General features: G+C 38.7%; 2 protein-coding genes and 1 pseudogene across 4 annotated transcripts in view; 1 reads left to right on the forward strand and 2 right to left on the reverse strand.

The window, feature by feature from the left end:
• The window catches only part of LOC127416137 (protein Hook homolog 1-like), a 25,934-nt gene extending 21,833 nt beyond the window's left edge, over positions 1–4,101 (reverse strand). Inside the window, exon 1 of the mRNA XM_051655295.1 lies at positions 3,977–4,101. The gene's annotated coding sequence lies outside the window, so the exon portion shown is untranslated. The remainder of the gene's footprint in view (positions 1–3,976) is intronic.
• LOC127416138 (E3 ubiquitin-protein ligase RNF170-like) overlaps positions 1–7,150 on the forward strand; it is a 9,751-nt gene extending 2,601 nt beyond the window's left edge. Inside the window, exons 1-7 of one of the 3 annotated variants that reach the window (XM_051655299.1) lie at positions 1,138–1,187; positions 1,420–1,518; positions 2,637–2,703; positions 3,998–4,106; positions 5,220–5,293; positions 5,410–5,520; positions 6,554–7,150. In XM_051655299.1, the coding sequence (XP_051511259.1) occupies positions 1,153–1,187; positions 1,420–1,518; positions 2,637–2,703; positions 3,998–4,106; positions 5,220–5,293; positions 5,410–5,520; positions 6,554–6,862 (804 nt within the window). In that variant the 5' untranslated portion in view covers positions 1,138–1,152 and the 3' untranslated portion in view covers positions 6,863–7,150. Of the gene's footprint in view, positions 1–1,081; positions 1,519–2,636; positions 2,704–3,997; positions 4,107–5,219; positions 5,294–5,409; positions 5,521–6,553 lie in introns of those variants that run through there. The other 2 variants (XM_051655300.1, XM_051655298.1) reach the window with 2 other exon arrangements.
• The window catches only part of LOC127415623 (phosphoribosylformylglycinamidine synthase-like), a 21,635-nt pseudogene continuing 15,174 nt past the window's right edge, over positions 6,978–13,438 (reverse strand).

Consider the following 13,438-nt stretch of genomic DNA (forward strand, 5'->3'; position numbering starts at 1 on the left):
CTGGACTTTAACCATGACAGCCTTGGCCTGAAGAAACTACCAGCTCTCTTAATCTGATTGGGGGCCGGGGTCTTTAATCTACCTCTGTGCCATCAAGGGCCTTGTGGATCAACAGCTGCTATTTTCAGCTACTGTGACCTTGCAATTTGGCGCAAAAATGAGAAAGGTAAATATTAGCTTGAGAAATTTTTAGCAAAAAGGTCCAGGACAAATGGACTGATATGGTATGGAGCCAATTTGGAATAAGGGTAACTGAGTTGCATGAGCTAACAACATTGCAAGATTTTACTAGTTTACCCTACAATTAAAGTTCTGTAATCATTCACCCTCATGTTGTTCCAAACCCATTTTGCTTTCTTCTGTAGAATACACAAGCAGATGTTAGGCAGAATAGTACTTCAGTCTCAGTCACCATTCTCTTTCATTGCATGTGTTTTCCATTTGTGTTCCATGGAAGAGAGAAAGTCATACAGGTTTGGAACAACATGAGGGTGAATAAATGATGATAGGATGTTTATTACTGGTCGAGCTTTCCCTTTCTCAGGCCTGTAACCACATAGACATTATAGTGGTTGATTAATATTGGGTTTTCAATGGCAGATTATTAAACTTTGAGTTCCCCACAGTCTTGAACATTTGGTTACATCCTTGATTACGGTAGAGGTCTGTTTCTTCAAGACACTTAATAAAAATAACACACTCATACATATTATGTATAGGCCTACATGGGAATTTAGATTGGACAGTTCATTTTTTGTGTATCATAGAACTAAGGGTTATAATATTAATCCAGATATGGCTTTATTTTAACTCACTGGATTGCCCAGGTGATGAGCGTTCCAGGCATCCCAGTGAAATGCTTTACTTTGGTCATCCATATGGGGCACAGGCGCGGAGCTAGGGGGTGGACAGGGGTGGCCGTGGCCACCCCATTGGCCACTCCACTCGCAATTGCCGTTTTGGTCTTTCTACACCAACATTCCCCCCGTCCAACGATACACCTGTGACAAACTCCTGTCTCCGCCCCTGATGGGGCAGCACATTAGATTGTGTAAACTTACGGTAAACGATTGACAGGTTAACCAGACCCCTAACCTACTTAAAGTAGGAGGAGACTTACAGTCTTTGAATCAGTGTATTGTAAGTGGTCACATGACAAAAATACAGCATTACAGATCGGGAAATGGGTATGACTTTTTTCACAAATTTCTAATCTGCTATTGCTAATCGATACACATTCCTTTTGCATTAACATTTAGTGTGTATTTGTAGAGGCCAGTAAGTCTGCAAGAAAATTTCCTCAATTTTGCAAATCCACCAGGAAGTCAGTGTACTTACTTAACCTTAGTAAAAGGGACAAATATGGGACTGAAATCCCTAGTAAATGATTGACCTGTCTGTCAAATGTACTGTGTACAGTGAAGCAGCGAGAAAGCATTCCATTCTCTGCCTTCTACGAGAGAAAGCAACTGAATCACAAACAAGAAACATGGCCACCAGCCACAGCTTCCGCAATAGGTGAGACACTCAAAACTATTTGTATTAGATTTGTATTTTATATATCTCATGCAAAATCCTGTGCTGTGCATTCCTATTTAAAACTATATGTTTTGTAACTTGAGTGATTACAGTAAATATATTGCACTACAACATTGGTCTTGCACTGTATATGAACACAGTACATTTTCTAGCTGGGAACTTCCATCGATATTATGTACATTTTGTTTGAAGCAAGCTTACATCTAAACAGTTCAGTCACATCCAGCATTTGCCTAAAGGGTGCACATTTAATTTATACAGAGAGGAGATACGTTTTCGTAGTATGAATTCACCTCACTTTTAGATTTGGGAATAATTTTGTAGCAACACTGCGAGTGATATATACAGTATATTATGTTGTTTTGTGCTACACTAAGGCTGCAGGTTGATTGTGTTATGGTATGTGGGGCAATAAGACACCACTCAGACATGCTCAGCCCTATAATATGACATCAAAGAGTTTAGTATGTCAGTCAAACTTTATTCAGTTCAACTTTAAAATACCTTCTTATGGGATCTGGTGCTATTGCATTGTTTTATAAAGAGAAACAAATTTGCTGCATCAAGATTACACTGAATTACATTTTTTAGTGGAGGTCAACACAAAGAAAACTAAAGCAAGTGAAAACAAATCATAACTCTAAATACTGTTTGGAACTGACGTATATTGAAAGACTGATGTAAGGCCTTTCTGATATTGCATTATCTGGTGAGAGTAATACAGGTGTGTCAGCCAGCTAAATTTAGCCATCGTACGTGCTCCTCCAGACATCGTTTAGCTTATCCAGACTATTTGGTAATGAAGTTTCAAGAGAGAATTCAGTTTCTAGCTTGAGATAAATAAATGCCTTTAATTTTATGAAAAAGAATGAAGTACTTTTCAATATGCTGTAGCTGGCTACTAAGAATTTCAAAAGAAAAACTGAATTCAATTAATGAATTAAATCAGTTTATATCCAATGACCTTTTAGTCCAGAGTTGACCTTTTAAACTCTAGTACTGCGTCATTATACATTATAAGTCTCTCAATTCAACAGAATGGGTGAACATAACTCCACAGTATTGCTTATCAATAATTGCATCTCTCACTTCTGAAGGTCCCCTCTACTGCCAAAGACAAGGAGTCAAGGGCAGCCACATAATCCTCACATGGACAAAAGAGAGGTACACATACACACACACACACACACACACACACACACTAAAATTCTGTCATCACTTACCAGGCATCCCAGATGTGTATGAATTTCTTCTGCTGAACACAAATGAAGATTTTTAGAAAAAATGTCTCAGCTCTGTTGGTCCTCACAATGCAGGTGAATGGTGATCAGACCTTTATAGCTCAAAAAATCACATATTGGAAATATAGAAGTAATCCATAAGACTCTAGTGTTTTTTTTTTTTTTTTTTTTGATTTTCTCCCCAATTTGGAATGTCCAATTCCCAATGCGCTCTAATTTCTCGTGGTGGCGTAGTGACTCACCTCAATCCGGGTGGCGGAGGACGAATCTCAGTTGCCTCCGCGTCTGAGACCATCAATCCACGCGTCTTATCACGTGGCTTGTTGAGCGCATTACTGCGGAGACATAGCGCGTGTGGAGGCCCACGCTATTCTCCACGGCATCCATGCACAACTCACTACGCGCCCCACTGAGAGCGAGAACCACATTATAGCAGCCACGTAGAGGTTAACCCAACATGACTCTACCCACCCTAGCAACTGGGCCAGTTGGTTGCTTAGGAAGCCCGACTGGAGTCACTCAGCACGTCCTGGATTTAAACTTGCAAGTCCAGGGGTGGTAGTCAGCGTCTTTACTTGCTGTGCTACCCAGGCCCCCTAAGACTCTAGTCTTTAAATCCATGGGCGTCTGCCCATGTCTAAATCCGCGCCTGGGTGTGGGTGAGAAAAAGAAGAATATTTAAGTTCTATTCCTTTTTACTCTAAATCTCCATTTTAACTTTCACTTTCAGATGTGAAAGTGAGACTAAACAGGCACCACGTGTGACTTTCAGATGTAAAAGTGAAAGTGGAGATTTAGAGTAAAACAAAAGGACTTACATTTTGATCTGTTTCTCACCCACATCTATTATATCGCTTCTGAAGATATGGATTTAACCACTGGAGTCTCATGATTACTTCTGTGTTTCCTTTGTGTGATTTTTGGAGCTACAAAAGGTCTGATCACCATTCACTTGCATTGTATGAGCTGAGATATTCTTCTAAAAATCTTCATTTGTGTTCTGCTGAAGAAAGAAAGTCATACACATCTGGGATGGCATGAGAGTCGTAAATGAGACAATTTTAATTTTTGGGTGAACTATCCCTTTAAGACATTTTTATTGTATTCCAAAACTCAATTTATTGTATGCCATTATTACAAATTTAAATTGATAAATTTAATTGATAAATAAATTGATGTATTTCCAGAATAATCACCTCTTAATTTGATGCTTGCAGAATTTGCCCAAGCCATGGTTAACAGCAGGCAACAAGGACCTCCACTGCCCCGTGTGTTTACAGATAGCCAGCTATCCTGTAGAGACCAACTGCGGGCATCTTTTCTGTGGTGCGTGTCAACCTACTGCAAAAATACACCACACTGCAAAGAAAGCTGGTTTTGTATATCATAACACCTGATCTCAGGTCTGTGGTGTCATTTTGTAGATAATGATGGAAAATGTAGACAAAGAGTAGCTGTGCCTTAACACTAAATCAGCCATCCTGTGGATCGGAATGTAAATGAATTAAATTTATTTTCAAGTCAGATGGTAAAACGACATTTACACATCAATTCAGGCTTAATGTTTCAAAATGTTGATAGCATACTTGTTCAATTTCACTTCAGATACTTAGAGTCAGCAAATCGTAGTTTAGTTTAACTGGTCGACATTGCTTGAGAGCAGATGGTTGTGGGAATTTGCACAGAAGGTGTTCGCTCCAAGTACTCAACACTTACAGGGACACGTGACTCACCTAGATTTGTGTATGAAGTTTAATATTATACTGTTGTCATAGTTACAGTAGCTGCGCCACTCACCTGACACAGATCACAAATTCTTACACATTAGGCACTGTTTATTTAAAAGCACTATTATTTAAAAGCAGCAATGATAATTAAGTAATTCAGTTAAATTATAAATATAAACAGATGTGCTGCATACACACATGCTTAACTTCACAATACTCTCAAACTACACTTTTAGATTAGATGGCCTGTTTATGTGATTCTTCTCAAATTAACTACACAGAAGTGGACTCTATGTCTCAAATCAGATATTACATATAACTCAGAATAATTGATATAAAAAAAAAAGATTCTTTCATGTAAATGGGTTGTTTACCAGAGCCAAAAATGTGACATAATTAACTGCAACAAACACAAAACTAATCCATATTTTTGTGTGGTTTTAACACTAGGTGTAAAATAAATATTTGGATCACTCAGTCCACTTCAGTCAAAAAGACATCAAGTCCCTATACAAAAATAGGGTAGAATTCACACCTCCACCTCTGAAACAGCAATAAAATACCTGGGTAGACTATTGCAATAATAAATACACAGATTTCTGTTTGCCAAGAAGATTTGGCACATGGCACTAGGCACAGGGTGAAGGATAGGCAATTATTCTGTAAACACGTAGCCCACGCTTACCTGCATTCTGTCTCTTTCCCTCTCCAGCACCATGTCTGATATCATACTGGAAACATGGCACCTGGTTAGATGCCATCAGCTGTCCTTTATGTAGACAGAAGGTAAGAGACCTACATCCTTAATTTCTTAGTATGTTATCATACCATCTGTAAAATCATTTAAATTACAGAGAAGGTCAATTACTCTCTCTTTTGCCTTTTTTATTCTTTGTTTTCAGGTGAAAAAGATGTGTCGTCTCTTCAGCGAGAACACAGCTGACTGTAAGGAGAGAGAAGTGTTAAGACATATCAAAGACTATAACAAGCGCTTCTCTGGAGCACCAAGACAGGTAATAACAGCTTAGTCTAAATTTAGTTTAGTTTTCGTGTTAACACTAAAGTTATTATTCAACATTAATGTTGTGTTCATGAACATTAGTTAACATGAATTAACAATGAACAAAACTTTAACAGCACTTGGTTAATGTTATTTTTAACATATACTAATACGTTTTCTTAATCAAAACGTTAGATGTTAAAATTAGTTAAGGCATTCTGAACTAACATGGACTAAAAATGAAGAAATGTATTATTAATAAATATTAACCAAGATTAATAAATTATGGATTTTTTTTTTTTATTCCCAATGCATTTACTAATGTTAACAAATAGAACTTTATTGTAAAGTGTTACTGTTCAGTAATTTTCACTTTATGGAACAGATTTGGTTTCTTTTTCTAGTTTGAGTTTGAGTTTAGTTTTCATATTTTTGGGCTGCCATAGTCAATGCGTTAACTGATTTAATATAAATACTGTATATTTAACATTGTTACACTTCTCAGTGTCATAGTGTAATCACTTTCTAGTGGCATGTATTTAATGACGGTGAGTTGAAAAGGTTAAATTTTGATAAACTGTGTATCAAAAACTAAAACGTTTTATTTGATTTTAGTGAGTTTTGGAGTCATGGAAATGTGCGTTAGGCTCATTTAGTGTTCATTGATGCTGCTGCTCAGAAGAACACTGCCAAGCTACAGTAAATGATATAAATTTTCTCTCTTTTGTTGACAAGTCTGTGCCTCTCTCAGTGAATCAGTTTGGCAGATTCAGTTATCATTATTATTCCGGGCAAGACTTTATCTTTTTATTTGCTCTAGGCATATCACCACGCCCATTTCCGTTGCTTTTTAATATTTAGATGGTAAGGAGGGTTGTGACACCATAAGGTAGTGAGGGCATCGTTGTGTACAGGAGGAAGACACACGGAAATACGATTTCATTGTTCACACACGCACAAACATGCACATATACAGAACAAACTTTACACTAATACACATGTGCGGTGCAGTTATACATTACAGTGTGTATTTCTTCCTTTTCCAGGTTAAGGATTACCTGTATGATGCTCCACTCTTCCTGCTGTTGTTGGTGCAATGGTTGGGGAACATGGGCGGCTTGGTGTGGCTGTTTCTCTTGAGGGTGGCTGTCTGTGGCTTTGTGGCTGCCATGTCTCTGGCATCTCTCCCATTGGAGACTCTTCCTGGGCCGTTGAGCAGTGTGCTGGGCGTACTTGATGATTTTGTAGCAGTCTTCCTTCTTCTTATCTGCATTTTTAACATTAACCAGCAGATGGGGCCACAGAGGACAAGAATGCACTCAGTCACACAGGGTGTGCTGACCGACACATTGTAGAGGAGGATATTGATAATGTGCTAACTAGCATGTTGAAATTCCACTAATGAACCTTGTTAGCAAAGGTTAACAGTGTTATGACCTGGTGCACTTTGTTCTCTGTGAACATGGATTTTCAGTGAAGATGTGTCTAAAATAGACATGGCACAAACAGATAGAGCAGAGTCCTGATAAGGTTATTTGTTTGAAGGGCAATTTCAGGTGTTTCATTACAAACGGTTTGTATGCATTAAATGTAAAGTGCATTTGTAAATATACATGTTTTTAATAAATACTTATTTATCATAATTTTCAAACTTATTCTGTTTGCCTTGCACAAACCCCCATATATAACAAAGAAATATTTCATAATCAAGAGTTTATCAAATCCATTGTAGTGTTTTATCAATAAATCTTTTCCATGGAATGGTAATAATTTCTAGAATTTTAAAGGAACAGTTCACCCAAAAATGAAAATTCTCTCATTATTTAATCACCCTCATGCCATCTCAGATGTGTATGACTTTCTTTCTTCTGCAAAACACAAAAATTAAATTTTCGAAGAATATTTCAGCTCTCTAGGTGAATGGGTACCAAAATTTTAACACTTCAACACACTTTAATCCATATCTTCAGAAGTGATATGACAGGTGTTGGTGAGAAACATAAATATTTAAGTCCTTTATTGCTAGAAATTCTTCTCCCTGCCCAGTAGGGGGTGGTATGCATGAAGAATATGAATCACCAAAAACACAAAAAGAAGAATGTGAAAGTTAAAGTGGAGATTTATTGAGCAAGGAGGAGAATTTATAGTAAAAAAGGACATAAATATTGATCTGTTTCTCACTCACAGCTATCATATCACTTCAGAAGACATTGATTTAACTGCTGGAGTCTTATGAATTATTTTAATGCTGACTTATTTGATTTTTGGAACTTCAAAATGTTGGCACCCATTCACTTGCATTGTATGGACCAAAAGAGCTTAGTAATTCTTCTAAAAATCTTCATTTGAGTTCAGCAGATGAAAAAAAGTCATACACATCTGGGACGGCATAAGGGTGAGTAAATGATGAGAGAATTTTCATTTTTGGGTGAACAATTCCTTTAAATCTCACCTCCATCCTCTCCTCCCCCACCTAGCCCAGCAAAGCCAGGAGCTGGCATCCGTTACAAACTCACAGACTTAGCGTGTCATCATGATTTCGGAAACGCTTAAACTCCTCTCGAGCCCTGGGGTTAAGGGTCACTATGGCAGCCCATCAGGAAGAATAATAATTTAAAAAAAAGTCATAGCACCTTATCATCAGTTGGAGAACAAGCACTAAAATGCTTATTTTAGTATGCAGTGGCAAGACGATACTAAACAACCTATGGGTCACAAATTAATCGAAGATCATCTAAACATACAATGGTGAATCAGAAAGCTCAAAAGCAATAGAGAGCGCTTGCACATATTATGGTTAAACTTATAACCTCACATGGTACAGCAGTGATATCAAAAATGCTGTTACATGCAATAGCTGATTTTTACCTTTAGCTGACCCCAGCACATCTGCATAGCTGAATCAACCTACAAACACCACAGCCCGGAAGGGGTCAAGGGTTGTGGGGCCTAAACACAGGTCCTGCATTGTGACATCCCACACCTACAATCAAAAAGGACAACACTCAAAAACACTCAAACTTGACCTTGTTAAGATTTAAAAATAAGAGCAAACATATAATAATAGTTTTTTAGATTTAGTTTTGGTGTAGGTGTATCTTTACCTCCAATCCAGCCATGAAGAGAGAAGCAGACATCTCTCTGTCTCCATTACTGCCTTCCTCTCTCACTACAGCAACACAAGGTTTTTCTGAAGCTTAAATAAAGACACTTATGAGAGCTGTTTCAATTTTGTTACAATTCTCTTGGCACTAAGATACAAGTCAGACATGACTTCTGTTAAAATGTGTTCATGGCCTCACCAAGTTCCTTAATGATTGGTGTTTGGGAAGGGTTAAAGGTGAGTTTGAGGTAAGGCTGTGTGTGAGAAGCAAGCCCTTTTTCCTCTTGTTGGACACTGAGTGGATTGGCCTGCAGTCGCTCCAGCTGGAAACTTGTGCTTTCCCATATCGCCCGAAGTGTGGGTAGATGCTCATTCAGTACTTCCTGTCCACACAAACTCACTCAAACCTTAAAGATAGTATAAAGAAGAAATCCATGATCATTTACAAATCTTAAACAGTGACAGTTATCAAAAGCTTTTCTCTGCATACCACTTCATCACTGATGTTCAACAATATTGCTGAATCCATGCATATTTCAGTTATTGCAGATCCAATTCCTTTAGATGAAAAAGCATAGCTCACCCTAGCTTCAGGTCCAAAACCAGAGGTTGTGCCAATATGGTGACAGACAAGACCAGCATCTGTGTACCTCTGACAAACATTCACTGCATTACTCTCAAACACTTCTAAAACCAGGCCAAGCTCCACTGAAAACAGACCTTCCATCACTGAAAGAAAAGAAGGAAGAGTGATAGAGAAGAGTGTGAGAGAGAGATACAATTTTTATGATGGACGGAACAGGTTTTCGTTCAACATTAGAGGTTTGCTTCAACATTATAGGTTAAAGACTACTTTTTCCACAACATAAATCACATTTTTATTACTAACCTTCAGTGCCTTCTAAAAGCAAGTCCTCCTCTATCCCATGATTGCCTGCAAAGGCCATCTCCAGCAGACAGGAAACAAACCCTCCATCACTGACATCATGTCCTGCAGTCAGCAGTCGATCTGAAATATAAAAGGTTTTCAATCAACAGATTGTATAGAGATGAGATCAAAATGGCTAAATGGTTCCCACACCATTTGACCAAAGATGTTGTTACTTTTCCAGTCATTTGAGATTACCGGTACTGAATAATAACTTATTTTTTATATAGAATGTACTCACAAGAGCCATTTACTGTAAATATTTTAGAACTGAGCATGACTTAAAAAAAATTCTATATTTACAACACAAATGTCCTTGACTTTTCCATGACTTTGTAAGATTTTGTAAGTTTTAGTGACTTTAGACCTGGAAACCACAATTTTATAATTCCTGATATTTCCAGGTCTTCTGTAACTGTGGGATCCCTAGGCACTGCCTATAGTTAGAGAGTCATCAAAGAGGACCATCAGTATTTGGGAGGAGTAAATGCTGGTCCTAGATCAGTTTACAAATGTTGCTGATCATTTTAGTAGATAAGCCACTGATGTCATACCAATAGCAGAAACATAGATTGTGCTATTAATGTACCAATACAGTAGTAAACAATTTGGTTCTCAGTGGTGTAGCATAGCATTTTAAAAGCATGTACTGACCCTGAATCAGTGCCTGTGTAGTGTTGAAACAGGCAGAGAGCTTGTCTGGCTGATCCAGATCAGGACTGCAGTCTCCGAGTTGCCCATAACACTGAGCCAGGGCAGAGCCACCCAGCCTGTATTTACCTGAGCTCACAGGTACATATAGAAGCACACCTAAGAGAGGAGAAAGGAAAGAGCAAGTGGGACATGTACACTCTTGAACACCCTAGTAATCTATTAGCATAAATACAAGACAGATATGAAAGGTGAAAGGTGCTGAAAAGGGATAAAGATTCAGGATCAAATGGCCACTGATGTGCAGGCCTGACCTTTGCCATCAGGGCTGTCCAGTTCAGGTGTCACGGTAGCTGTGATGTCAGGACACACAGCATACACAGAGATAACCAGAAAGCATAAAACAGGAGAAATGGTTGTTGTACAACATTAAAAAGCACATGCAGACAATGTCTTACATTGGATTAGAATCACACACACAGGCTGTGTTAACATAATCAGTTTTTAGGACTGACAACCGTACTTACCAACAGGCGTGACGCTCTAATCTTCCTGCTCATACAACAGTTTACAGGAGTGGCTAGAATAATGTCTGTATGAAGGAGTAACTAAAGTCAAGCTCTTTTCATTTCGCACAATAGCCATGAATAACGCCTGTAACCATAGTGACAGTAACTAAGGTAAATATCAAGATGCCGACATACATAGTTGACACAACATTATTTAATAAACAAGTCCAATGAGGCAGGAGTTCATCTGACATCGGCTTCAAATGCAAAGTGTAGCGCACTGCGCTTGGTAGAGCACATGACTTCCTGTTTCACAAGGGTATAAATATGAGGTAACACACAGGCCAAATTTCCTTAATCAATCACAGTGGGTTTGACTAAAGAATATAGTTCTGATGTGCTGCAAAAGGTTGTTGAGCTTCACAAAATGGGAAGTGGCTATAAGAAAATAGCCAAAGCATTGAAAATGCCAATTTACACCATCAGGGCAATAATTAACAAGTTCCAATCAACTGGAGATCTTAAGAATCGGCCTAGAAAAGGAGATGTGTCTATATTGTCTTCGTGCACAGTCAGGAGGATGGTTCAAGTGGCCAAAGAATCTCCAGGGATCACAGCTGGAGAACTGCAGAAAATAATTGGGTGTTGCGGTCAGAACGTCTCAAAAAAAAAAAAAAAAAAAAAAAAAAAATCAGACATCACCTACATCACCACAAGTTATTTGGGAGGGTTTCAAGAAAAAAGCCTCTGCTCTCATCCAACAACAAACTCAAGCGTCTTCAGTTTGCCAGACACTACTGGAACTTCAAATGGGACCGGGTTCTACGGTCAGATGAAACAAAAAAAAAAAAAAAAAAAAAAAAAAAAGAGCTTTTTGGCAGCAAACACAAGAGATGGGTTTGGCGCACACAGAGATGAAGTACCCAATGCCCACAGTTAAATGTGGTGCAGGATCTTTAATGTTGTGGGGCTGTTTTTCTGGCAGAGGTCCTGGACATCTTATTTGGATACATGGCATCACAGACTATCAAATACCAACAGATAAAAAAATCAAATCCTGGCTGCCTCTGCCAGAAAGCTTACAATGGGCCCTGGTTGTATCTTCCAGCAGGGCAATTATCCAAAACAAACATCAAAATCAACACAAAAATGGTTCACTGACCTCAAAATCAAGGTTCTGCCATGACCATCCCAGTCTCCTGACTTGAACCCCATAGAAAACCTGTGGGGTGAACTGAAGAGGAGAGTCCACAAACATGGACCTCTGAATTTGAAGGATCTGGAGAGATTCTGTATGGAGAAAAGGTTAGAGTGGGCAAAGAAACACAGATATTAGACAACAGATAATTGGAAAGAGTGTTATGGATCTTAATCCCATTGAGCTTTTGTGGGATCAGCTAGACTGTAAGGTGTGTGAGAAGTGCCCGACAAGACAGCCACATCTATGGCAAGTGCTACAGGAAGCGTGGGATGAAAAGTCACTTGAGTATCTGGACAAACTGACAGCTAGAATGCCAAGAATCTGCAAAGCTGTCATTGCTGCACGTGGAGGATTTTTTGATGAGAACTCTTTGAATTAGTTTAAGAAGTTCTGAACATTTTTTTTTCTAATTGTAATTTTTCACCTTATTAATGCCCTGACTATACACTGTGATCAGTTGTATGACACTTTGGTGAATAAAAGTACCAATTTCTTTCCATAAGAGCAAAATCTGTACATTATTCCAAATTTTGGCTGCCTGTGTGTGTGTATATGTGTGTGTGTATATGTATATATATAAGTATTTTTTTCTGGAACCCCACATAAAAACAGAAAATACCAGCAACACACAAGACAATTGTGTGTGCAGTGCAGAGTGCCTATCAAACTGTATGCTGCTGTGTCAGACAACAACAGGTTTGAGTCCTTAAAGTTTAAACGAGTCAGTTTGGTTATAGAATGTGGTTGTCATTCGTTTTTAACCAAACTGTGTGGAAATGCAACCATATTTAGCACTCTAAAACAAGATAGACAATAGCATTCAGCTGCTGTGTGAATTCAGCCATAGTAAGAGCATAGGACCAGTACCTGGAGCTTTAACAGTTTCTCCACTGACACATGCAGCCATGCTAAGAGAATCTTTTCCCCCATCCACGGCCACTCTCAGTTGGCCCATGACCTCACACATGGCCTGTCATGCCTCCTACTGGCATGCCCCCTCTCCTGGGAGCTTAGCAGCCCACATCCAGTTGTCACTGCACTTCATATCCTGCCAAGATATTTACAGATGAATATACAGTATGTACATAATATGCACTTCACCACTTAACGTACAAAAATGTCCAGATACAGTGTTTTTCACCTTGAGAGCAGTCACTCTTGTAAACACCAAGTTAGTGAGGGTTTCTCCCACAGCCATGCGAGCCCCAGCTGCAGGTGACACCAGCCCTTTGATTGGCTAATTGTCTAATGCTGTGGCTGCACCCTAGAGGCTGAACTGGGAGAGGGCAACAACAGCTACATCAGCCAGCGGTGTGTGAAGAGGACCCACACACTGCTTCTGAGCAACCAGACCGGTCACAGATTGATCAACCTAGAAGAAAGGATTTTGTTTTCATTTTTGTCATTTCCAAAAATGCTTTTTATCAAATTCATATTGTACTACTCACATTTGTATATGGATGCTGTGGCAGTGTCTTTATTGATATTTTGTATGTCTATAGAATGTCTGGATAGAATATAAGACTATAGCTGCTTCTC

This window comes from Myxocyprinus asiaticus, chromosome 25, assembly GCF_019703515.2.
Source record: "Myxocyprinus asiaticus isolate MX2 ecotype Aquarium Trade chromosome 25, UBuf_Myxa_2, whole genome shotgun sequence".
In the NCBI taxonomy this organism is placed as follows: Eukaryota; Metazoa; Chordata; class Actinopteri; order Cypriniformes; family Catostomidae; genus Myxocyprinus; species Myxocyprinus asiaticus.